Genomic DNA, 26888 nt, shown 5'->3' on the forward strand with positions numbered 1-26888 from the left:
TTTTACTGAGGCAGCAGCATCCGGGGTGATTAAAGCAGAAACCAAAGTGAGAAAAGCTAATTCCTCATCTAAGCACAGGCAACATAGGGGTGAGAAGTGGGACATCAAAGTGGGTTGAGGATGGTAAGCAAAAAAAAAAAACAAAAAAAAAACAGCAGGTAGGAATTTAGCTTCCTGTGTTTATGTCAACAGGTGATATGTGAAAAGACTACAACAGCACCCAAGTGAGACAAGCTTGTGAAACAGTTTAGAAGAGCAGATTCGGGATGTGTGAAGAGGTCACTTTGGGGCGTGCAAATGTGCTCGCAGCAAAACAGTACTCGAGGAAATTTATGGTGCAGCAAATGTCAACCAAACACTGAGGAGTGCCGCAATAAGATTGAGCCGCTCAAGGGTAAACTACGAGGGACTCCGATCCTTTCCTGCATCCTGAAGTATTTTATTAGCACTTAGGCTCAGGGGCTTCATTAAAGACAGAGCAGGCAGTCTGATTGCATTGGGGCCCGTACTGTATTGGGGCCCATGGCGCGAGCAGGCCCAGCCAAATGGAGAGAGGGGTCCCCCGGCAGAACTGTCTTAACACTATGGCAAGAAATAAATAAAAGCAATATTTTAGAAGTAATCTTTTGTTATTGATTAAATCTGTTTAATATATATATCCTCAAATATGCAAATCCATCTCTATCATGGTGTAAAAAAAAAAAGAAAAAAAAGTCAATACCAACCAAACTAGTACAAACAAAATACTATGCATATTCTACATAAACTATAGAAACTTTCAAAAACCTATTAAAAGCTATTAAATCCAATTAATACATTCTTTTTTTTTGTTTGTTTTATTTGGTACACATAAAAACAGTTCTATGTTTTTCTGTCAGGCAGTCTGAAGAGGACACATGTTTGGACCACAGAGATGTGATCACACAGCTGATCAGAGCGGACTGATTCAGCGCAGTGACAGAGGCAGACAAACAGCACAGGGGTAACTACAGCGATGATCTCATATCCACCGTTATTATCTGTCGGCCATGCATTTTTTTTTTCTATAATCAAATGTCACCAGAGGGACTCCGTTGCGCACACCTAGGTAAGCCAAGCGGAAGTCAGGCCATTCACACACAGAGGCGGTTTCAAGAAAAGACAACAGAGAAAAGAACTGAAATAAGTTTCTTTCTTTTTTTTTTTTTTGCAACAGTGGCCAAGCCCCTCGCGCTGCCCTCAGGTGTGTGTGTCAACAAACGTGTCGCAGGTAAGCTAACGTTAGCAGCAAGCTACATGCAGGTCTAAATACATGTGTGACTGTTGTATTAGATATTAATTTCAAGACAGGCCTTTCGTGTGTTGTGTAGGCTAAGTTTCTGCTAATGTCTCTAACAGGTGGATAGCCAGCCTGTGATTTATTATGCTAAGCTAAATAATAGCCACATAGATGCTAGCTGTTCCTAGCTGTAGATAAGCTTTATATTTACATGTTTCAGGCTGCAGAGCTAACCAGACAGAGACGGAACCGTTTAAAATGGTGAGTACTAGTGTCTTTTCAGTTTTTTGGGGTGTGTGTGTGTTGGGGTTGTTATTATTTCATAGTCAGGTTGTTGTTGAACACCTGTTGCATTGTGTGTTTGTACTTTTGTGGGTAAATAGTGCGCGTGCTGTTGTGTCCGGACAGTTTTCGGGACATGGTGTTGTTTGTTGAAAAGTATTGCAGCCCTCTCCTCTCTTATTTACTGTAATCTCTTGCCTTTATGTCGAGGAGTGCCGTTTTCTTGAGGCTGTTGAGCTAAAAATGCCTGAAAAAGTCGGCGGTCATTTCAGCAGACAGGGAAATGGACAGCTCCTCTGCTCTCAGCTGCTTTCTGTCACAACTGTGAGCTTTGACTGACACAGCACTATCTATGCTTCTGATCTCCTCGACCTGTGGACTTTGCAAATACACAAGCCTAGGTAACACATCCCCACTGTAAAATCAAACACATGATTGGTACTGTAAATGCCTGATAGTGTGTGCATATCTAAGTGTGTGCTTTGTAACTAATGAGTCCAAGGGCCTGTCATAATAGCCTAACTGGGGCCCTTGGTTACTAACTTTCGCCACTGGTTAGGTTGTTTAGACTAGTGGTTCCCAGCTGATGGGCAGAGAAATACTCAGATCCTTTTCCTAATTAAAGGCAGAAATACCAAAGTCTAAAACTCAGTTTCTAGTAAAAGTCTTTTATTTAAATGTTACTTAAAGGGAAAGCTCACCTGAAAATCAAAAATACATATACATGCTGTGCCATTTATCAGCAGAGATTGTTAGATTGTTTTGGTGTGAGTTGAGTGTGGGAGATATCGGCCACAGAGACGTCTGTCTTCTGTCAGTGTAATGGAACTGGATGGCACTCTGCTTGTGGTGCTCCTAGGAACAACAAACCACTTGAAAACTAGCCAAAGAAGCAGTTTCTTTCCAGAAATCATGAACTTGTTACTCAAGATAATCCACAGACCTTGCTGTGAATAGTTTCCACTTAGTGGAAAAGTGTGCTGTTTTCTGATGAGTCCACATTTCACATTGTTTTTGGAAGTCATGGACATTGTGTCCTCTGGGCTAAAGAGAAAAAGGACTATCCATATTGTTAGAAGCACAAAGTTCAAAAGCCAGCATCTGTAATAATTTGGAGGTGTGTTAGTTGCCCATGGCATCATGGGTAACTGGCATATCTGTGAAGGTACCAGAAATGCTGAAATTTAAGTAAGAAATTTAAGGCATTTTGCCGATTATCTGTATCATGTTTTATTTTAATAATCGCCAATAAAGGTAATTAATCAAAAAGTGCAAAGAAAGTGTCAGCATGGGATTAACTTTTACTTTGTAAAACCTCAGGGAACTATTTTTATATATTCATTTTTGTTAAAATTTTCACTTGACTTTAGAAAAAAGTTACTGGGAATTTGCTGTACATGATTTTTACATGAAGTTTCAGTTTTGATGAAACATTTGCTAAAAGCATTTAAACAAAGTTTAGTGTTAGTTTGTTATATTCCAAATCATTTTTTATTGGAAATGCATATCGGTTCCAATGTTGGTGATTGGTCTCATTAACTCCTAATAATTGCTGTTAGTATCGGCCCTGAAAAAGCATTATTGGTTGACCCTTTTCAAAACTTCAGCAATTACTGTCATCAGTTCCCAAATTCTTCCTGAGTGTTGTTAAAAGATAAGGTGGTGTCACACAGTGGTAAACATGCTCCTGTCCCAATTTTTTTTTTTTTTTGGAATATGTTGCGGACATCAAATTCAGAATGAACAAACAAAAAAAAGCAGTTAATCAGTTTCAGCATTAGATATCTTGTCTTTATACAGTATTCAGTTGAATGCAGGTGGAAAAAGATTTACAAATCATTGTTTTCAGCATTATTTTTTACAAAGTGTCTCAACTTTTTGGGAATTGGGGTTCTTTTGTAGACAATTGTGACTTTTTAAAGGAATTATGAGTGAAGAATATGAGGGGACTTGGATAAACTGCAGCAAGTTGACCTGGAACAGTAGGGTGAATGTTGTTTGGAGTATGAGTACCATGGATTTATTGACGTGTCACTGTCTGAGATTACTGCAGGCCATTTGTGAGACAGCCCTGAAGAATAGGACACCGGTCTGGATCCAGATACACTGTAAATGTCTTTCTGGATGTCATTGTTGTGGTAGAAAACTCCTCACAGCTGCTATTACTTATTGTTATTTGACAACTCCTCCTGCTTTCTCCATTCTGTGATTGCCTGTGAAAACTTACAGCATTACACATCCATTCACAGTCTTCCTACCGTACATGAAAGTCTTAATATCAAATGTGTGTTAATGTGTGGTCCTGGCTGGTTAGGGAAGAGCTGAAGGGTCAAGCGTCAGACGTTAAAAGGGAAATTTGGGACGGAGCCTCGTGTTAATGTGTAATTGCTTTGAGCCTGTGGATCTCGGGCTAACAGAGCCCATTCATAGCCGGGCCCCGGCACCACTGACCTACTTACATATTAATCAGATAACGGAGACAGAACGAGATAGTGTTACAACATGGGCACTGTCATAGTGGGATATTAATACCAGGCTTTTCCGCTCTAATAGACTTTGAGATTGAGGAGTGGCTGTAGTTCAAGATGCTGGTTTTTCTAATGTGATTAGGGCCTGGCCACCCAAACATTACACATGGCTGCATCTCTCCAATATCACTGCTGGGTGTGTGTGCTGCTGTATGGAGCTTATTATGAGTCATCATTTTTTTTTATTAAAGATGTAAGAAAAAAATGACATTTAACAAAACACGTTGCGCTTTTCTCTCCATTATGTCAATGGAGAATCAGTAATAGATGGCCTAATGGATGTCGCCATCATGAAGTCACTCATTGGTTAAATTCGGCATTTAAAACGTCACCATTTGGATTTTGCGAGCCAGGAGGAATGATAGAGAACACATTTAGTTGTAGGTCTACCTAAAGGGTTCACTCTACAAAAAGCAAACAGTATTTTTCCATTGGATTTTAGGTCTTTGCAAATAATCAGCTCTGTGGCAAACAGATGATTTTGATTTTTACATGTTACTTTCAGAAAGATAATCTTCACAGATGAACACCACTTTCTTGGTTTTTGTGTAAATGCAATCCTCAGGAGTAAAAAGAAACCTGAGGCTATAAATGGGCTACACTACAGTCGCATGACATTAACTTCACCACCACAACACCGCTGCAAAGCCTTTTCAGCTAATGACGTTCTTTGGTGTCATTTAGCCACTTCATGTTGTTGGTGCTATTGTTATTTAAAATCAGGTTAAGGCTTCAAAATGTATGTAAGGGGAATTTACTGACATATTTTATGATGGAGAACAATACACGAAAGTCTCTTACGCTTATGTTTACCACTTTATTTCACTCCTCTAACAAATAAGAACATTCAAAAACCCCTTGATTTCAAGACAAAGGAAAGTGGGAGTGCTAAAATGGTAACTAGTTTCTGGATTTTAGGACTCTGACCAGCCAGAGTTGTCAAATACAATTGCTTTGTCAGTGCTTTCGGTGTAAGATCTCGACACCAAAAGCCGCCTCAGTGTGAAAGCTGACAGCGTGGCCGGACAGAACAGGTTGTGGTATGCTTATACGTCAGGCCGGGTTGAAACGCTGTCAGTAAAAATGAGGCTGTCTATATCCTGGAACGCCACCAGCAGACACAGATACCAAGAGTGTAATATGTAGATGCAGAAGTCCACTGCAAAGTGACAACGTGATGACTGAGAACGTGTTGATCTGACGCAGGTCGTAGTTCGGCCTCGCAGACACTCAAAGCAGCCACCCCCTGAATTATGCATAACTTAAGAGAAATGTAAGCAGATGAGACGACGCCCCTGTTCAGGGGGAATTAGCTGACCAAAAGGTTTTTTTTCCCCTTTTTTCTTTTTTTTAAGCAGGTAAGCAAGTTTTTACTGCTGTTATTTTTTAATTTTTAATGTCTTTATTTTTTTATTTCTACCCTAGAATGACTGACGCGCTCTTGGAGCCGGTCTCATGTAGCCATTGGCTTCATTCCAGTGGTTGTCACTGGTTTGACACAAACAAAAACAATATTTTGAGGTTTAGCAGCTATCATTTCTGGCTGCCATCTTAGGGCAAAACAATTAAAGTCAAGAGCACGTAAGATTTAAAAAAAAAAAAGAAAAAGCTATTTCAGGTAAAATTATGTTTTCAGCCATTGAGCTCTTTAGTAGAAACGGTGCATAAGTATTCGTGTTACGGTTCACTGGAAAATGGGAAATATCATTTGTTATCTCAACATCGGCTGTGCTAACTGGGTGACTAGCATCTTGAATCCATCCTGTTGGTCTTCTAGTTTCACTTTTTGAATGACGGTTACAGAGTGTCGCTGCCTGCTGATATGGAGAGTTATTTTCTCTCATGCAGGCGCAGATCGTTCATGCTTATTGGCCATTGGCTTCAGTCTTTTGGCGTCTTCAAGTGTAACTTTTTTTGCCAAGACACAGACGACACAATAGTCAGCCCTTGTTTGATGTCTGTATTCTTTGATGCTGGTTTCATGTGTTTGGTACTTTAATTTGTATCAAGGAGAGATGACACACCTTGGGCAGCAGGCTGTAATTTAACACACCTGATGGATATAAGAAGCTCACAACCATCCACAACCTCGTGTCAGCTTTAATCCATCAGGCGCATCTAATCACACCAACTGACGACACCGTCTGCACTCATAAAACTGCTCCAAGAGCTTCAGTTTTTGTAAAGCATTTTTTATTCACAAAGAATGTAAAAACATTTCAGCCTCAATCCACCTTCGGTGTGCTGTAATGATGGACGCCAGCGGCCACCTCACAGCTGCAGGCTCTCAGTCATTACTGATCCAATTAGACGCTGCAAAGATGTAAATATCAGGAGGAAGCTACTCCAACCTCAGACCAAAGTTGCACAAGTTGCTCAAATTATCTAGTGATGCAAACCATCAAATTACAAACTCCCTTTTTATTTATGAAACGGACATGCCAGACAATACTTGACAAAGAGCATTCAAATATGAGAGGAGAGAAAGAAAAACAGCAATCAGAAAACAGCAGTCATGAATGGGTTAAGCAGGAGTCAGTCTAAAAATATACAACAGGAAGAGCGAATTGTGGCAAAGTGGGAGACTCAATCATAATTTACCTTCTGCACCAATTTTAATTCGGAGCCCTTTATAGGATTCAATTCCAAATAGCTTAAAATCTCTACTATACTATGTAGGAGAAAAAAGAAAGAAAGTCAAAAAATGTACAACAATAAGAAGCTATCAGTCGTTTTAAAAATTTGTATTACCGTAACATTAATCCAATGTGTTTGTATGATATTTTTTGAATTGGCCCCCATGGAAGATGTTACGCATTTAATGTAAAGTTACATAATTGAGGTACAGTTCAGAGGTATGGTTTAGGCAAGTAAAGTATGGACAACAGTCTCAAGGGGGAAAGTCCTGTGTTTTGTGACCTATCTTTACTCCAGTCAGCGCATTGGTCAAATGCTCGCAGTCTTCCTAAATAGATTACGCCAGAAATTACATTTTTCTGTAGGCAGACGTGAAAGTTACGTCGCCCTGGTTCCTTCGTCAAAAAGCCTGTGGGATTTTTCCACTGGATTTTGGATTAACATCAACGATACTTACACATTTCACAAATGAATACCACTTTTAGGATTTTTTTTTAAGCATAAATGCAGTCGCCAGAAATAAAAATCAGTGGACGCATGATTTGATGTCGCAATTACAACATAAAGCTGTGTTTGACGCGGCTTGGCATGATGATGTTCTGTAGTCTCATTTAGCCACTCATTACAAACCGCCTTTCTTAAGACACATAAAAGCTGCAAAGTTAACAAGTTCTTATTAAGGTATTTTATTTCGTAAAACACAATGTGAACGTTTATTAAGCTTGTGTTGACTACAGAAACTTTCAGGCATCTAATCAAAAACAAAAAACACTTGCTTATGGTAAGCTCAGTGTTGACTTTTATATACATGTAATGATAAACATGATAAAGCGCAGCTGTCCCACTTTACCAACTGTCCCTCATTACCAGTACTTGCTGTGCTACTCCGAGGTACATATCATCCTTGCAGTACAAAGTCACAAGTTGTATTGTAGGCAACAGGGGAAATGCTTTCTGCTCCGTCAGATTAAGGCAGGCTTTGATTAATATGGGCATGTCTTCAAAAGTAAGTTTTGTCAAAGCTCCTGCACACCCACACAAGTGTTTCAGTTATTAAGGCTGATTAGACCTCTTTTGAGGTTGACACCGGGTGAACCTGTGTTTGCTGAAGACGCAATCCTCCAAGCACCTAAAAACAAACATATTTTACCGTCATTAAAAAACAAAAAACGGATCTCAAAGGTGCCACAAGACTGCTGGGAGAGTCGGGCACATGTCAATCAAGCACAGTCTGCACCCGCCCACGCAGTGCTGAGAGGTCTAATCAGCTGAGTGACAACACCTGTGTGGGTGTGCAGCACACGCTTTAGATGCTTCCAAATTTTATTTATTTATTTCAAATAAAAAGGCAAGTATTCACCTCAAATATTAATAAGTTTATTAGCTGCTGCTGTAATTCTACAAGCTTGCGTTCATTCAATTTTAAGCTGTGGACCATGTAGAACAAATGTAATGAATTTTATACTTTTCAGATTATGGTTTTAAGATGAATAAGATAATGATCATAAGATAAGAGTGTCCTTTGAGGGGAGTTAAAACCAGAGATAAGAGCAGCCGGGAGAGGATCGCAGGAAGACAAAAAAAGAGAAAGCAGTGATGGGGAAGCGAGGGAGATGTTTGATGTGTAAATACACCACACACAGCCGGTGATGTTTTCCCTGCAGAAACGCAGGTAAATAACACATGAGTTTGGTTCATATTTAGAATAATATTCAAATAAGTGTTAGCAGATATCATTAGTATGCCGAGAATGAATTAGTCTTGTCGTCCTGCGCTGCTTCTTTGTTCCTCGTAGCTATTGTCGCGAGGGGTGTGACAGCTGGGGTGTTGTTATATTCAGCTCCTCAGAAGATTCTCAGATGTCTCTACAATTAAAAATGTATCAAGTAAAAAATTAAAAAGATTGCGAGAATTAACATAAACACTGCATTTTTCTGCCTTTTGGTGGAGGTGGATTGCTTTGAGGTACTTGGAATCGATTTTAGGAATTTGAAGCCAAAAAGGAATAGCTGACAATATGACTTTGAACCTTCTCTCAGCAGGAGAAGCTTTGTCCCACTCATGTAAAACTTAGCACTTGATTTAATTAGATCATCTTGTTTCGCGGCCAGAAGGAAGAGCATATGGTCCTGCACTCTTTTCCCCCCCTTCACTCACATACAGTAGCTCTGTTCTATTTTCAGGTTCCCCGAGTATCAGCTTTGAAGCTGCGGGCTTCTCCTCCACACTTTGTCGGTCCCCTGCAGAGAGACAGGGTCAAAGAGACCTGTGTGGTACAGGACCCAAACAGCAGCCAAGGACGGGCCCGTATTAAAAGCATTAATTACTTCTCCGAGACACAGTGTGAGTGCCGCTTTTTTATCCCTTGATGTTTTTCAAGAGAGACAAACAAGGACAGAGTGAATTATTCACTTAAAGGACTCGCTTGTCAGCTCTGCGATTGGCTTGTGTCTTTAAATATTTTTGCAGCCTAATGCAATTCTTCCTGAAAAACTGTTGTGTGAATGCTGCTGCGATTTTTTGGGATGAAAACATTTAGACTTTAAATTGTCTCCAAATACTAAAAGCCTGCCTTTTGATTGCCTGAGACAGTCTGTTGTGATCATCCATCAGCAGCTTGTTTCTCAGATTATTTTAGGACTAAATAAGCAACAACCAAAGTTAAAGTCTGAGGAAATATTTATAGTTACATCAAAGGTTTAACATTGAAAAATTTGATTGACACTGCTGGCAACACACACACAAACACACACACACACACACACACACACACACACACACACACACACACACACACAAAACAAACAAACAAAGCAAAACAAAATCATTATAAGATTTCGACTAAAATACTGAAACTTAAACTGGTGCATGGAAATGTGTCCCACTCACTTCAAACCAAGGAAAAACGTAAGCTCAAAACTGCAACTATAAATAATAGACAACCATTTTTTGTGCCACAATCACGACTGAAATGTTTTGATGTTTTGCAAAAAAAGATGCCTAGATTTGGCGGCACAATCACCACTGGAAATGCTGACATATCTCGCTAAAGACACAAGTTTTTGCGCCACATCCGCTGCTGGAAGTACTGTCATGTATCACTAAAACAAACACAGTATTGATGCTATAATTGCCGTCAAAAAAGCTGCAATGTCTCGCTAAAAAATACTCACTTTTGGTGCTAGAATCAGCCCTGGAAATGCTGCGATGTTATGTTAAAAACCACCCAATAGTGGTGTCACAATTGCTGTAATTTCTCACTAAACAACCCCTGCTTTTGGTGCCAAAATAAGCCCTCGAAATGCTGCGGTGTTCTGCTAAAAAAAAAAAAAAAAAAAATGTTTCGCCAAAAAAACATCTACTTTTGGTGTCACAGTTGCTGCTGGAATGTTGCGATGTCTTTTTAAAAAAACAAAATATTCACGCTCAAGCACATTCAGACAACAAAAAAACTAGATGCTGGAAAAGAGATAATACAAGAGAAAAAGAAAAAACAAGAGAATGAAAAGAACAAAATAAGAGAAGAAAAAAATGAGAACAGAAAACAACTTATGAGGAGCATGTAGCTTGAAACATCACCTGGGTGGTAACTGCATTAAATATTTATGGGAGCATAATCTAGAGTGCAGACTTTGTTTTTAATTCATGAAAAAACAACCACTTCTTGATGCCACAATCTGCCCTTGAAATGCTGCAATGTTGGGCCAAAAAAAAAAACGTCAAGATCTGATGCCACAATCGTGCTGGAAATACTTCAGTGTCTCGCTAAAAAAGCCAACCAGTTTTCATGGCATAATCAGCCCTGGAAATGCTGTTATGTTGTTGGCTTTCTTCACAGGCTCTCTCATCATCCACCATCCCCTCCACCTCCCAACGACACATTCAGCTCATATACGTGAATTTAGAACTATGTCCATTTAGAAAAGTTTATATAAAATGCAAAAATGTAGGTATTTGTGGCTTACAAAAATGTATAATGCAAATATTTTCATTGGCGACTGGGCTGAAAATAATGAACTTTGTCAGACTTTAGAAAATTTAGGTCGGACCCCACGGCTCATATTAAGAAGATGATGGAGAAAATTGGTTTTCAGGGTCTTTAAGTTCTATCAGTGTAATAAAACCACAGAGACACTAACCACTTCCAGGCCACCAGGCAAAGGCTATTCGCTTAACCTTTCACACCAGCAATCATCATTTGTGTGGGCAGAAGCTGAGACAGTGTGTGCCTGCTGATATAACTCAGATAAAAACCAACATGTACCATGTTTTTTTTTTTTCCTGAGGTGCTTTGGGGTGCAGAAGGAGAGAGAGAAGAAAGGTTTGGTGTTGGAGTGGCAAGGGGAGAAAGCGGTCTTTTATGTCTTGACATTTGGAGACAAAAAAAAAAGTCATATACTGAAGAGGGCTCACTAGGTCGATGAACACAGAAACCAATATTGTTTGCTCTCAGATTCAATTGGGAGATTTTTATATGTGGCTCTGTTAGCTGTCAACAAACAATTTCTCACAATATATCTTCGACCGTTGGGTTCATTCCCATTCCCTCTCCTCATCCCCTCCTCTCTTCTCCTCACAGAGGGAGTACATCTCTGCAGATGAATATGTTAGTCCAGCACAGGCTGGAAAGAAAAGCAGAGTTGTTAATGGATTTGGGAGAGGTGAAAAACAGACCGGGACAGTGTTGACATTGTGTAGTCGTTATCATGTGTGCACGGTGCTGTGTGGTTGCAATAGCGGCTCAAGGATTCAGGCAAAGTTTGTAGACAATGCGTAAACAAACACTTGGAGCCATCATTTTTTATGGGTCCATTATTTGTGCAAATAGTAATGTGAAATGTGTTATATTTTAAAATCTGCATTTTGTAAGGATTATATTTTATTAGTTAGAGAGGAATGTGCATGACTAAGTGGCCAGTATAAGAATCTCAGTGGTCCTGAGGGTCAAAATACGACATTTCACAAAAGACGACATTTCACAGGCCACAACAACATTTCAGAAAACCTAACAACATTTCAGCAAATACTACGCTTTTAAGAAAGCACTACACCTTTCAGAAAAAAACAACATTTTATAGAAGACAACATTTCAGGAAACATCATTTTACAAAAAATAAAAAAATTCACAAAACGCCACATTTCATAGAACATGTTTCAGAAAACACTGCGCATTTCGGAAAACACGACTTTTCCGAAAACAGTATATTTCAGAAAACACTACATTTTAGAAAACGACATTTCAGAGAACACACTCAGGAATACACATTTAAAAAAACACGTTACACAGAACATAACATTTGTGAAATGTAGAGTTTGTGAAATGTTTTATTGTCTTGTGAAATGCCACTGTAATTCAGTCATACTGTACAAAGCCAAAATATCATCTGATCATACAGTTTACTAGCCTTTTTCGACAGTAAGAAAATATATTACCATGAATCCATCAGTTTGATTCAGTCATCAGCTCTTCTGTATTGTCTCGGGTGGGAGTCCACATCTCTCAGCTCTCCATCAGCATATGTCTAACAGAATCAGGTGATAAAATCATTTCAGTCCAACTCAACTGAATATTTCATGATGCTGGCAAAAGCTATTGACAGCAGGATCTCACATCTCTCTCCTAGGTGCTTTTTTATTTGCTGTTAAATCATTTGCGAAATGTCAAAATAGAATCCAGGCTTGGTCATTTGCTGATGCAAATTCAGCCACTAAAACATTAATGAATTAGCCCAGAGGGACTGGCACGTACACACGCCTGCATGTACCCTGATTGCACAGACTGGCTTTATATATCACAGCGTGACATATTTTGTTATATGTTCTATATATCAAAATGCAAACCGGAGACCAAGGTCCCTCTCTGTGGCTCTCTGCAGACAGAGACACTGACCCTAATTGCCACTAAAATAGCAACTGGTTGGCTCCTTCAACTGGCCTTGACCATATTCGCCTGTGCGCCTGTGATATTTCAGTCTGTCATACAAATGGCCATTTAAATGATTTGTAATCCAGTTTCTATAATGCAGAGTTTGTTATTGCATGTGTGCATCTGGTCGTTGAAGTCTGACTCCCTCTGTGTTGGAAGCCACCTGAAGGTTTTATTTTTCTTGTATTTTGTCCCTGAGATTTGAGTCTAATAATTTCCATGTTTTCTTTTGGTATTTAAATTTTGAAAAACACCAGGGAACCAACTTGCCCAAACTTAATTTTGTATTGATTAAAATCACCTGGAATCATCCACCTTCACTCCATCCTGCCAAAAACAGGATATAATTTGAAAAAAGGGAAGATTAAATTATGGAAGTGCGAATGTACCACCTGAGGTCACAGCACATGGAGGTAATTCATCACTGTCATTTCAACATCAACACCATTCCAGCAGGTCAAAAAGCTTCCTCTGATTAAACATCAAGCGGAGACAGTGATGCCAAGGAGAATCAAACCAGTGAAGCATCTTTGGCCTGCAGGAGACTCTTTTCGCTAAGCAAGATAGATCTCCCACCAGTCCTATGAGAAACATTTAATTATAATGAGGTGATATCGCTCACAGCAACTGAACACAAGCGTTTCCTAAAATAGCTGGTTGCAACCTTGAGAATGATTTGTTTTTGGCTTCTTCTTCTTTCTTTTGTTTTTTTATGCAACCTGTGGTCTATGGTAACCTTATTAAATGATGCAATCCAATACAAAAATCAACAATCACAGTTGAGTGTAATGAGCACCTCCTATCTCAACAAAAATTGATGAGTATGCTTTGCAAAGCTAATTTGTATTTCAGCCAGGGCCATTGTATTGGATTGCATTAGATTATTGTGTGTCAACCCCAATTAAATTCCCATTCCCATAACATCCAAATTGAGTTCAGTGTATTTAAAAGATCATATTTTAAGCACAATTACCATAAATTTATGATTTAAGTCGATTTTCAGTATTATCAGTCCTCACAATATGCGTTTGTTGTTATTATCCATGTATTTGGTTACGCAGTTTGAATAATAATTAGCAGAAAAAAAGATTGGTTCAGATCATGTTCCTGGAAGCAGGCTGCACCCAGACTAACAAAGCTGATGCAGGCATGTGAAATGAATTACAAAATACCCTTTTTTGTCAATGCTATGTGTATTTTTCACTAGACACATGCTTTTATTCTTTGCAGCAAATTTCCATTGCCCTGAGGATTTGGTTCCAGAGGCTTAAGGCTCATTTATGCTTGACAATAGATGCGTATGAGACACGAATGGAGCCTTCTGTCTATTTTCTGTGTTCATGTTGTCCATATTTGTGCATAGTTTTTTCTCACGGATATGGACGAAATGGAGCAATATGGCTGAAAATCATGGTAGCAAGGTCGACAATAGAAGATGTTGCCTGTTTTCAAGGATGCAAAGAAATATGTGGGAAGTGACCGTTACGTTTGGAATGGACGCAGGCAATGGATGTATTTCGAGACCATACAACGTTCATAAAAGCTGCTCAATGGCACATGAAGCCAAAAAAGCTCTATTTCATTGGTATAATATTAACCGGATGAAGGATGCTGCTTCCACATCGTCAGGTCTATTGAGCAAATGCACTAGAGACTTCCGTCGGCAGAGCTGGCTAGTTTAGCGCTCTGCTAACTTGAATGGGGATAAAATGGTTTAATCTTGCAGCTCCTCTAGAGTTTTAAAATGTTATCAAACAAAATGGTTTAAATCCCCATTGTGAAACAACACTCAAAAAATGTTTCCAGTGATTTACAGACGTGTGCCTCCTAATGTAAATCAATGGGAAAAAGTCTTTTTGGGTTGAAAGGTAGCACATGACAAATGCAGGAGCTGTAATTTCACTGTTTGGCCACTACAAAAATTGGGTGGAAAGCAGGGCACAATTCCTTGGGGCCTAGCGTAGGCTCTATATTTTAGGCAGTTGGCAACATGCTAGCAATATTCAATAAAACAGCTTTTGGAGCTTTTTAAAATGTATTATTTTATAATGTCTGCATTGTGTAGATTACTGCCTCCTGGCATCAGCTCTTCAGAATGTGCATGGTTTCATTTCACTAAGAATGAAAAAAAGTAGGAAAATGTTGTCAGAAGGCAAGCACATTAGCCTGTTAGTTAAAGGGTCAAACACTTTACACTGTTTATCCAACAGATGTGTTTGTACTATCAATTCCTGTCTCAGGACTGTCAAGCAAGAGACCACAGTGATAGTCAAATAGCCTTAAATTCTTAGAGAAAAATAGTCACAGCACTGGCAAAAGAAGAGGATATTCATGGCAGTGTGTGGAAGAACATGCAAGATGAAAAGAGTGATGATTGGGGAGAAAACAAAGCGGTAATAAATACAGTAATAACTGGTACATACAATATGTGGCAATACATTAGTGTTTACCGCTGTTGCCACGCAGTCTCTTTGGTACAGTTTTTCTGGTAATACTTGTTGACTTCTTGCTTATCTACACGACATTTTACTTGTACACAACCTGGCGTTTTGGAGCATGTTGCAACGAACAAACAGTTGAGCATTAATGCCTCTGTGCATGCTTGTAGCTTGTGTGCCATCTGTGAAGTCCCATGTCACAGTGTCTTTGGCTTTTGTTGAGGAGTTCACTCCAACAGAGTAGGGTTAAATAAAGATGGATGGTGCAACACAGCTGGATGAAGCTATCGTATTCTATCGCATTTTGGCTTTCCATTTTTCTCAATGGACTGGGCAGCTTGCTATTGGTCAACAGTGGGAATGCAGCAGGAAATGTTCAAGTTTAACTTAATTTCTTAATTGTCAATCAGTTACATCTACATAGGGCTGGGCGATATGGCTTTAAAATAATATCGCTATATTTTAAAACAATATTGCGATACATGATATATATCGCAAGATATTTATATGTCTTTTAAGCTAATGTTAACTACTAAAATTAAATATATATATATTGAATGAACTATCAAACTAGGGCCTGTGGTGCTTTTATTTTGAAGGACCTGGTTCATCTCAGTCTGGAAGTGTCAATGTTTTTGCAGTGGGCTTTAAGTCTCTGGTCAACAGTTGGTTGTTTAGCGTTAGCAGACAGTTAAACAGACACTGCGGCATCTTTAACTGTGAGGATTCACTCTCTGTGAGCTGGCAACAAACTGACGGCACTCCAGTTCATGTGTTAGTAATATTTGCAAGTCGCACTGGTGTTCCGTGGTCGCAAAATGCGACCAAGTAGTCGCGATTTGAGCTCTGCAGATAAACACGCCTCACCCGCTCATACTACCGCTACTACCAGTCATTAAGTTCACTGTAAGCTGGAAACAAACTACTAGCTCTAGAGATAATATATTAATAGTGTTTGTAAATCGCAGTAGTGCTCCAAAATTTGTCCTGCAGAAGCCTTGCTCTGTGTGTCTGTGTGTGTGTGCGTCTGAGTGAGGCAAAGAGCTGCGGCGGAGAGCGAGAAAACCAAAACGGCGGTGGCTCATAAAGACAACACATTTTATACTCAATAGTCATGATAAACCTAATTTATACATCGCACAAAAAACAAGCTGTGATATATCACACATATTCAATATATCGCCCACCCCTAAATCTATGCTTCTCAAGCTATGCAATTTCAAAATATCTTTAGTGAAAGAAAACATCACACACTCATGTGCATGCTAATGACCAAAACTACTCATTACTCTAAAATGAAATACATCGTCAAAATGCAGTCTGTGCTCCATGTGTTGGAATGACATCAGTGAGCCACTGAGAGGATTGGTGTGACTGGACCTGCTGGACTACTTCTTGTCAAGCTTTGCGCTCCTCTCTGTCTGGGGCCAGACTGACTGATGGGGAGAATAATTTATCTAATGGTATTAAGTTGACACTGCTCACTGCTGTCATCAGGCATCTCCTCTGGTACCAGCCGAAGCCCAGACTCTGCTGGCTCTCTCTGTGTTTACACACACACTTAAAACACACATTCCAACATCCATGCAAACAAGAGCACACATATATATTTAAATATATTTTTCACATAAAGTCCAGGAGAAAAATTTCTACCCATAAACTGCCCTATATTTTGCCATCTGGTCTCCCTCTTTCTCTCGCTCACATTCACTCCAACAGCACTACTTATCTTGCTGTGTCTGCAAAAGACTGAATCTATTAAACTCAATATGTTTCATACCATGTGGCAAATAATAGGATACGCCATAAATGGTCCTCAATGAAAAGACAACCCCTCTTTAGTCTCAAAGTGAGTGTTGAAGCCTGAAAATGTCTCTACCTGTTGTGCCGTGGCAGCACGGCTCTCATCACCTCTGATGCAGTCAAACTGATTCTGTTTAAGAGATGACTTCACATTACTTTTGTCTGCGTGAGGGTGTCATCAACGGTTACCTAAAATGACAGCTGGATCAGGAAATGCCAAGCACACGCTGCTAGAAGTACAACAAAGATGTTTCATCATCAAAACCCAGCTGGATCAAATAAACTTAGGCGATGCATCTTTAATGGCGCCTAGGCAGGCATCAGGAAGCATTAAGTTTTTAAAGAATAATCCACCCTCAGGTATTCTTACACTGTTAGTTATCATCAATCTGTGACACTCCTGTGATGAGTGTTTCTAGGGTGCTTCTATGGAGCACCCACTTTACGTCAACCACCTTCGACTTCTGTTTCAGTTTGTGATTTCCTGTTCCCCTAAAGGCTTTCAACAAACCCCAGAGAAGAAGAACAAGCTTTCATTCAAAGGCGGGAATAAGAGCGTATAAATATAGCAAGCTCGCCAATTAGTACACGCACATTGGTGAGTGTCTATCATTGCTGTCATGCCCTTCAATCAAAATGAAGTGTGTCTTGCATCTGCATCTACTGCATTCTGGTCTACTGCAGCTTCTGCGAGAGAAAAAATGAAGGTTACAAGTTTGTAACCTTAGTTCTGTTAGCACAGGCGGAGCCCTCTACTGGACTCCTTGGGTAATACTACTCCTACAATCACGAGCATGCCTTCACACGCCAAAATCTGAATAAATGTGAATAAATGCGCCTAAATATGTGCGTAACCCACAGTATATACGAGGTGACTTGCCGCCATCAAAACATCCTAAACACTGTTCAGCAAATTCTATAGGAGTGACAGGGGCCCTAGCTGGAGGACTGCGCCTGTGCTAATAGAAGTAGGGCTAGCCACACTGACCCTGAGCGGCTAAAGGTTGGTCACCATAGCCTACCACTTTATAAACTAGACTGCTACAGGGGAGGAGTAGGGGCCCCAAACCAACCCAGATGGCAAGCAATCGAACTGGTTGGAGCTTTGGCCTAACCCTGCAGGTGTCGAAAGACAGTGTGCTATCGCCACGCAGTTGAGGAAGGAATGTTTTGATGGCACCAAGCCACCTCTTATATGGTGCGCTCTGCACATATTCAGATTTATTCAGATTTCAGAGGGCAAATGCATGCTCATGACTGGAAGAGTAGAGTCAAGTAGATGGTGGAGCTTGTGTGAGATAAAATGGTATCTTCCCTGCATCGTCTTATATGGTTAATGATTCCATCCACTTAAGGGCCAATTTATAGTTTCTGCGTCCATGTGTCCGTGAGTGTCAGCATGACTTCACAGTCATCATCCACCCATTTTTGCAAAGTTCAGCACAGACCCCTTGTCACATGCCTGCGTGCAGCCCACTTTTTGTGACCGCAAGGAGTGTGAGCGTAGCAAGCATGCAGATTGTGCTTGCTCCTATCTCTTCAAACTCAAGTCCAGTCCAAAGGACTGCAGTCAAGCCAGTGGCAGCCACCTTACCATGGTAAAGTTATTTGGATGTTCAACAGACATTCACTCCAGACCCAGTAGCATCTTCTGAAGGCCCAGACACACCAAACTGACATAAGAGAACTAACAGCGATGAAAGCCCCATGGTGCGTTGCCCCTTGTTGCTGTGTCTCAGCCATAAAGTTTTACATGAACACACCAAACCAACAGCCAATTGGCTTGTGCGTTCTGCACTTGCGTGAGAGAAAATACCCCTCTTTACCAGCAGACGGTGGTAGTCTGTAATTGTCAGTTCAAAAAGGAAACAGGAAGACTGTCTTGACATTAGTTAGCCCATTAGCATATTAACAGTGCATTTGAATGTCGAAAGAACAGAGCATATTTACCAAGTGGCAGTGAACAACAGCACAAACTATCAGAAAATGTTTCTGCTGAAGAACTCAATGGCTAAAGTAAAAAAAAAATGATTTGATTGATTTGATTTGATTGATTTGATTTTAAATTAACTAATATTACAAGCCCTTTGTTTTCTTTACTCACTTCCATTTCTCTTCTTGTGAGCTACGCAGATTTGCCAATCTGACCCAACACTGACCATCAGCGTGTCAGCGCCTTTAGTTTACCTTTCGCCTGCCTCGGCAGTAGGCAGGTGAGCTCAACTCCTAGCTCTCACGTTGACTGAGGCCCCTCACTTGTACTATGCATAAAATCGTGTGCATGTCCACATGATGGCAGCTGTCTGTGGATGTTCAGTGTGAAAAAATATGTCCAATCCTTTGTCCAGGTCACAGAGGGAGCAGGCCAACAAGAGTAAGTCAGGGCGTCTGCAGTTGGGTGTGCCTTGAAAACCGCTAAAGCGAGACATCCCTGTCAGGTGCCCTTAGTGTTTTGGTCTTTCTTTGAGTTCTCTTTCTCCAAGGTGTCTGACCTCTTCACCCTATCTTTCAGGCCAGCTCATTCTTTTGGTCACTATCCAAAGAATATGACCAAAGGTGAGGGTAGGAAAGCAGACAGGCCGTGACCTCAAGAGTTTCACCTTTAGACTCCACTCCCTCTTCACCACAGCAGTCCTACAATGTTTGCCATACCAATGACTCTGCAGTGAGTCTACCTGTCGATTCCATGCCCCATCTTACCCTCACATATAAACAAAACCTTGAGATACTTGAACTCCTTTACTCAGGGCAGCGACTTACTCCTAGCCCAGAGTGAGCCCTCCACAGTTTTCCAGCAGAGTATCAGAAGCCTCAGACTTGGAGCTGCTGACTCTCAAACACTTCGCAAACTGTCCTGGTGTGCTGGAGGTCACAGGTCAATGAAGCCAGAAGAACCACATCACTTTCAAAAAGCAGAGATGCAATCCACGGGTCCACCATACCTGACATTCTCCTCTTCTCCTGTACCTTGACATTCTGTCCGTGAAAATCACAAACGGAATCGGCGACAAGGCACACTTCTTGCAGAGCCAGACAGACACCCACTGCGAACACACTTGCCTTCCTGCTGTGGATACAGACACAACCGTTGATTATTGTTGAAGCAAAATCATTGAGGCCCTTTCTTGAAGAGGGTCCTCTGTTTGAAAATCTAGTTTTAAGACCTTGCAGTGAACATTTCAGTTTCTGCTTTTATGTTGTATTTTTTCTAAATTAATGTGCAAATTACCATTAAGTAGATCTAGGGCCAGGTCATATTACAGCAGAGAAAACACACTGCACAGAGAGAAGTAGAGGAGAAATGGGAGGGTTAATAGGTTCCCACCAGCAGCTCATTTTTCTTCTGGCAGGTTAGTCTGGCCATGCTGCTCAGAGAGAGTCATAATGTGATGCCAAGTCATGTACATTTACTCAGTAATCAACGGGGGGAAAAAAATAAGGTGTCAAACAACAACATGGGCGCAGATATACAGGGAACACAGTCAACAGCTGTTTTTTCAAAAAGACAATATGGCAAAAGCAAAAGCATGCATGCTGTTCAACATGATGTATCACATTAACCAAGGCAACGGTATGTTGCGACAAGCTGTTCAATTTATATCTGAAAACAATATGACTTCAAGCAGGTGAAGCACACCTGAGACAGCCAGTTCATTGTGGGGAATAAATTACAGGTATTAGAGTAGTATTTCCCTGCTGGAAAGATGGCCTTTTCATAAAACTAGGATGTCCATGCAGTAGAAAGACACAAACACCTTGAAAGTTGGTGCCACATGACCAGTGAAAACAGAGAAAAAGGACACTTTTGGTCAAGAGATAGAAAACCTACAACAACCAGAATGCACAGCACTGCACCAGTCCAATTAACACTCCAGCTGGTGGGTGAATAAATGTGAACTTGTGCATGTGAAACAATCAGGGCTAGCCACCAAGAAACTGTTTCATATTTTAGTTAAACCATGAGCTAAAACATGTTTCTGAACAAAATTGAGGCAAGAGATCAGCAAAGTAGTAACAGAATCTTGGTTTATATTTGATCAGCACTTCTTAGTTTTAACGTTTGAGCACATTTGTTTTGGCCTTTGTTTTCAAAGGCCAAAAAACAGTATAGCACCTACCTCCTGTTCACAAAGTCTTGCCACAGCTAAAACTGCACTAAAACATGTTTCTGGAAACATTTTATGTGAGACAGAGGCAGTGCAGTAACATGATTTTGTTTAATCAGCCCTGCCAAATTTGCCCAGTTTATCGGATTTCGCTTTGAGTTTGAGAGAGGAACATGTCTGTCTCTTGATACACTTCTATATTATTTGACTTCATGGTGGCAGCATGGGTGGCGGGCAATATAAAAATGCAGAGGTACGGGGCTCCTGGTAGCTCCCGAACCTGCAGCCCTTTGTTGCATGTCATCCCCGCTCTTCCCCTTTAATGGTTAAACTGTCCTATACCCCTTTCCCACCAAAGTTAGTGCATGCACACAGGCTTTTCAAACATGGTTAAACATGCTAAATTTATGCAGACTGCATTCCCTTTGCCTGTGAACACAGCGCTGCAGTAGACAAGTCTGCCTTTCTGTCAGCTGGCGTGTGGCGGGGTTGTTTTGGTGGCATGTCTGTGCAATGTCACAGACAGGCAGGAGGACAGATATACAGTAGTAGGAACAGAGGTCTTTGTAAGCTTTTCATAGGTTCTTCTCTTTATATATTTCTTCCGTGTCTCTTTCAAACTCAGTGCAGACTAACATGGATTGATGTGTTAGTGCTGCTAAGGAGGAGATGGGCGGTAACTAGTGATGGCACGTCATTTTATCTTGCCAGTTAAGATGGTGAAATTACTGTGGTCACCCGGGTGTTGTGTTCCCATCAATGGCAATCGGAGCCAGAGGTGATAAATACTGGTGTCTACTGCAGTCATTTGACCTGTGTGTGAATGCCGACACATTCCCATCGCATTAAAAAGCCAGATGTTAGTGGGTGTTAGTGGGTGTTTGCGGGATTTCCGTGCAGTGGGAATGAGGCTCTATAGAATAAAGGAAAAGCCAAAAAAAGAGAGAAAATTTTAGAATATGCAGAAGTACAGGTTGTAGTTTGATTTGCATCAATTTGCGTCATCCAGCTGTGTTTCTCTGGGGGGATGGGGATATCTAGGCACTTACATGGAGGAAGTTTACCACAGTTCATTTACACAAACTACGTACATTGCTTTGAAACAAAGCTGGTTGAATATCTGTGAATTATCCCTTTAATGGTGATAAGAAAATATACTTGTGGGTAAATTCTTCCTGTAGGTGTCAGATTGCAGATGATGTGGATATAAATCTGCTGAGTTTAGAGGGAAATAAGATAAAAGTACAGTCAGTTTCTTTAATGCACTTCTTTTTGCTAGATTGATTTGGTTCCATTTTCATCAGACTTTCCATTCACTCTCTTGCTCTAACAGTAAATCTTGAATCTACACTCCTTTGAATCCTGCTGTATTAACTAAGGTATGCCTCTTTTGCATATAATTGCCTTTCTCTGTTTTTTTTTCTCTTGCACACACATATGCATATTCCTAATTTCCATTCAGTGAATAAATGTATTCCATAAATGATAAATCAAGAGGATAGATTTTTTTTTCCGGCTTTATTGCAAAGACACACATTCTCTTCTTTGACTTTCCAGAGTGTAACTTCTTCTTTATGAGATTAAAAAAAAGGTCTCATGAGCATATGCTTTTCCTTAACTAATTGAGGCGCTAAACATTAAATTCGGGAATCCGCTCAGCCACTCATTTGTCTAACAGTGGCAGACTATACCCAAAATCCAGACGCCTGTCCACCCATCCTTCCCATTTGCTATTGTCACTAACTGTTCAATTTTGGTGCTTTTCGGGGAACGGTGCAGCCGTGCCTGTCTGACATGTAGATGCTACAGTGTGCCAGCACAGGTGTCTAGTTGGCAACTGGAGTTTCAAGCAGAAACGGATCTGACAGCTCAGTGCGATATCTCACTAACCGCTTCGAAACACAGACACCATTCGACTGCATTTTAATAGCATTATAAAATGAAAAGAATGTGTAAAGGGAAATAACCTGAGCTACAGGCATATTTACAAGGATACAGTGTGAGTTAGAAGTTTGTAGAACAAGTGAAAGGTGACGCATGGCCTCTGAGGACCAAAAAACAAAGCAGATTGTACGCTGTGAATACTAATTATGTTGTGGCCCAGTTTGGAGAAAACCTTAGGGACAAAATGATAACCTATAGCCAGATGCCTGGAAAAGAATGACAACTCAACTCACTATACAAGCTCATAATGGCAATTTGCAAGATTCCACTCGGGATATTTGGCATCATGTTCTTCCATAGCTGTCAGGCCTCGTCTGCACCCTGCGTCCATTTTCAGCGGGGGGGTATTCTGTATTAGCTTTGAGTAGGGCGAAACCCTGCAGCAGTCAGGGGCGATCATTATGGGAGCCACGTCTTCTACAGTAGCTGGTAGCTACAGCACTCGCTGTGGTGCAACTGCTGACAGGATGGAATTAAACCCAGTTTGAGCTCTGAGAGTGAAGGCCGTGACCATGAGAAATTTTTACAGTGGGCGCTCAGACATCACAGCCGCCTACTATGAGGTTCGTCCTCAGCAAAGCGTCCTGCATTGCATCAGCTGTCAAAGGAGTCTTAGAGTTGCAAGAATGCAGAACATCTAGTGTAAAAATGTGCTCAATAATTGAGAGCTTGTATTGCTTTTTTTTGCATGCGTGTGATGCAGGTTTAGCAGTTTACTTGTGAGGACAGCCTATAATGTGAGGACATTTTGGGTTGGACAGTCATTTTTGCTTATTGAAAGTTAATATATTTATTACATTGTAGACATAAGAATTGTATCAATATGCTCATCGAAGTCTCTGCACGAAAGCGATACACATATTTTCAAAAATACAACAAAAATACGAAATATATAAAAGACAATTCAAAATAATAACAAAAAATACAAAAAAACATGGTGTGTAACATATTGTGTTTTTTATTGAACTTGAATAAATAAATGACACAATGGAAATAATTTTCTTTTTCACGCACAGCAACTTTTCCTATTATATTTTAGATATTTTTCAGTTACTGCCAGACAAAGCGCTAGTTTCTTAAATTGTATTGTGTATGTGTACTTTTTTAATGAAATGGAGTGGTGTGTGTGGATGTTGGCGTATTTGTATTTTTTTAAAGTCCTTTATGTGCACATTTTTCGAATATCCTTGAGTGCACGTTTTTTCTAATTTTCTTAATGTGCACATTATTTTCTAATTTCCTTTATCTGCACTATTTAAATGTTTCTTAGTAACATTTTCTCCTCTTTGTATAAGAAAATTAAAATGTACATGTACTATACAATTTGAATAAAAATATTTTGGGATGAAAAAAAGGTGTGGGAAGAAAATACAGCCAAAAAATTGGTGCCTCTGGCACCCTTGATGGGTTTTATATTTCTCATAAAATATACTCGTTATCAAACAAGTAAACAACCAAATCTTTGTTTTATATTGTTTGCATGTGCACACCTGGGGGCTATTTCACAAAAGCAGAATACAGAAATCCAGGATAACAAATAAGGCAAAGTAAGTCTCGCCTGTGCATTCTGGCTTTGTCCATTCACATTGGCCAAGCTAGGCTAAGGAGGTGCAACTAAGTAAAGCCAAGTGTAGGTAATTTGGAAAAATGCATGTAAACAGCTTTCTTTAAATGACTGTAAAGTTCATCACAGATTTACTTAAACTTGTCACAAACAAAACACCCATTTTTTGCTAGACACAATACGCCACAAATGTAATATGCTAACTTTATCAGCCCAAGCCTATGGGAATTTACATTGCGTAATGTAGCCTAGTGGCTAGCGGAGTTTTTCTCTTATTATATGAAGCACAAACAGCAGCAACATTTAACAAAGGTGACTTTAGTAAATCAACCTCTATTATATCTCACAAGGTTAACCAACAAAATAAAAGTCCTATACTAGCTATGTTTCCCCCAAATATGTAACATTCTGTCATTTTAAGCATAAGCCTGTGATGTATAACATTGCATAAATGAGCCTAGGGACTAGTGGACTTTCTTCTGCTTATGTCAAGTCAGGATAAATTTCACACACAGGACTTAAAGTGCCATTGTGTGGGGACTCAGTTGTCTTCAAAGTTTAGTATTTCTCATCTGTGAAATAAAAGTAAATAAAAGCTTTGTTTTCAACAGAGGGAGCTTACAAAAATAGATAGGAGGTCTGCATCACCGTGAGGTATAGACCTAGTTACATTTCTGGGGAGGTGTGCATCAAGTTATGGCATAGGATATGTGTCTATGCACAACCTATGCCATAGGTACATTTTCAATTTGATGTACATGCAGCCTATACCTGAACAGAAACGGCACTACGATCAGTCAAACCTGGCTGTTAGCCTTGTCTGTAGCTGTAAGTTAGCTGCACAGAATAAATGTCCATAGTAACTTATGTGTCACTGCATTTGTGAAACCCAGTCACGGCTGTATTCAGCCAGGATAAGTTGAAAATCCTGCCTTAATCTGCTTTCTAGGCTTTGTGAAATAGCCCTCTGTATGTTAAATAGCTTGTGTACAATCTGTCTCACTCTGAAAACAAATGTGAAAAAGAAGGGAGGGTCGAAGGTGATTCATTCACTACTGTAATTTGAGTACACAGCATTAATAATAGCAACACAAGTCTGTTTTGCAATTCATGCATCACCGTGGACATAGGTGTGTCTCTCAGCCATCTGTCCTCATTGACTCATTCCATATCTCCCATACATACTCAGTCTTTCCTCCTCTTTCTCTAACTCATTTCTCCTTGATGATGTCCACAGCGCCTGATGCAATGTGCCGGCATCCCCTCCCTAACGCCAAAGTCAATGGGAAGATGAAGGGGGCGAAATGATTTGCACAGGACTGTGGGAATTAGTTGCACGGCAGTCAGATACCCTGGGGTTACATAGGAAGGAAATTGGATCTGGAGGGAATGTGAGTAGGCCGTGTGATGTCATATATTAGGAGAGATCAGTGGGGAGAGGTGGGGTTTCACTCATTACAGGGAGCCGTCAACACAGCTGAGCCGCTGTGTGACATGACAACTGGCTGCAGGAGCCATAAACTCCAACAGGGTCGTATATGTAGGTGGCAGTAACTAACCGAGCGGCGTGTTCCGTGGGCGTGATTCACTGCTAGAGCTATGAATCTGCGTTGACGATTGTAAAAAGGCAAGACAGTCTTCATATTGCTGTCACTCTCTGCGTTTTTCTCTGTGAACTCTTTTAGGTTATTTATCATCTCGTGCATCCCTGTGAGAGCGCCACAATAGGCAAACAGAACGTGGAAGGCTTACAACAACGGCTGGTAGTTGCCATTATTTGCTGCAAATAAAAGAAAAATCAGTGTATTTGCTTTGACACCAAAATAGCTTTTGCACTGCGGCCCACATGGTTCTCTGGCTCAGTGCATTATTAATGATGTTGTGTGCTGTGATAACACTGCAAATGTCCAGTACAGCATGGGCTGGGACACAAAAGGAAAAATACTGGATTTGGCACCAAGATGATCAAGCAACCAAGCTTTATGATCACAACTTAAATGTCCCATATTGTATTTATTTTCAGCTTCATACGTATATTATGGGTTTCTACTAGAACATGTGTATATGCTTTAATGGTGAAATAACTAATGATAATAATAACATTTTTTGTCATACTGTCTGCCTGAATACACCTGAATTCACCCTCTATCTGAAATGCTCCATTGTAGCGTTTGTCTCTTAAAGCCCCCCCTCCCAAAAAAAGCCCAATACGCTCTGATTGGTCAGCATCCTTAAGTCTTCCATGTCTGTGGTTGTAGCATCTCTGCACCATTGTTGTGGCTGAATAATGACTGTGACATCACTGTCGCAGTAATTTCTTTATATAAAATAATTATGGCATCACAACTTCGCGCAAATCCTGAGGGCTCATTTAAAGGCACAGTTTCTGAATATGGACTGCA

At 40.3% G+C, this 26888-nt stretch overlaps 1 protein-coding gene across 1 annotated transcript in view; it reads left to right on the top strand.

Annotated features, from left to right (window-relative positions):
• Positions 1-895: 895 nt before the first annotated feature.
• olfm1b (olfactomedin 1b) overlaps positions 896-26888 on the top strand; it is an 87652-nt gene continuing 61659 nt past the window's right edge. The window contains exons 1-3 of the mRNA XM_088070926.1: positions 896-1087; positions 1196-1249; positions 1479-1519. Coding sequence (XP_087927052.1) covers positions 1054-1087; positions 1196-1249; positions 1479-1519 — 129 coding nt within the window. The 5' untranslated portion in view covers positions 896-1053. The remainder of the gene's footprint in view (positions 1088-1195; positions 1250-1478; positions 1520-26888) is intronic.

Source organism: Plectropomus leopardus, chromosome 20, assembly GCF_026936395.1.
Source record: "Plectropomus leopardus strain MGB_pleo_1.0 chromosome 20, ASM2693639v1, whole genome shotgun sequence".
In the NCBI taxonomy this organism is placed as follows: Eukaryota; Metazoa; Chordata; class Actinopteri; order Perciformes; family Serranidae; genus Plectropomus; species Plectropomus leopardus.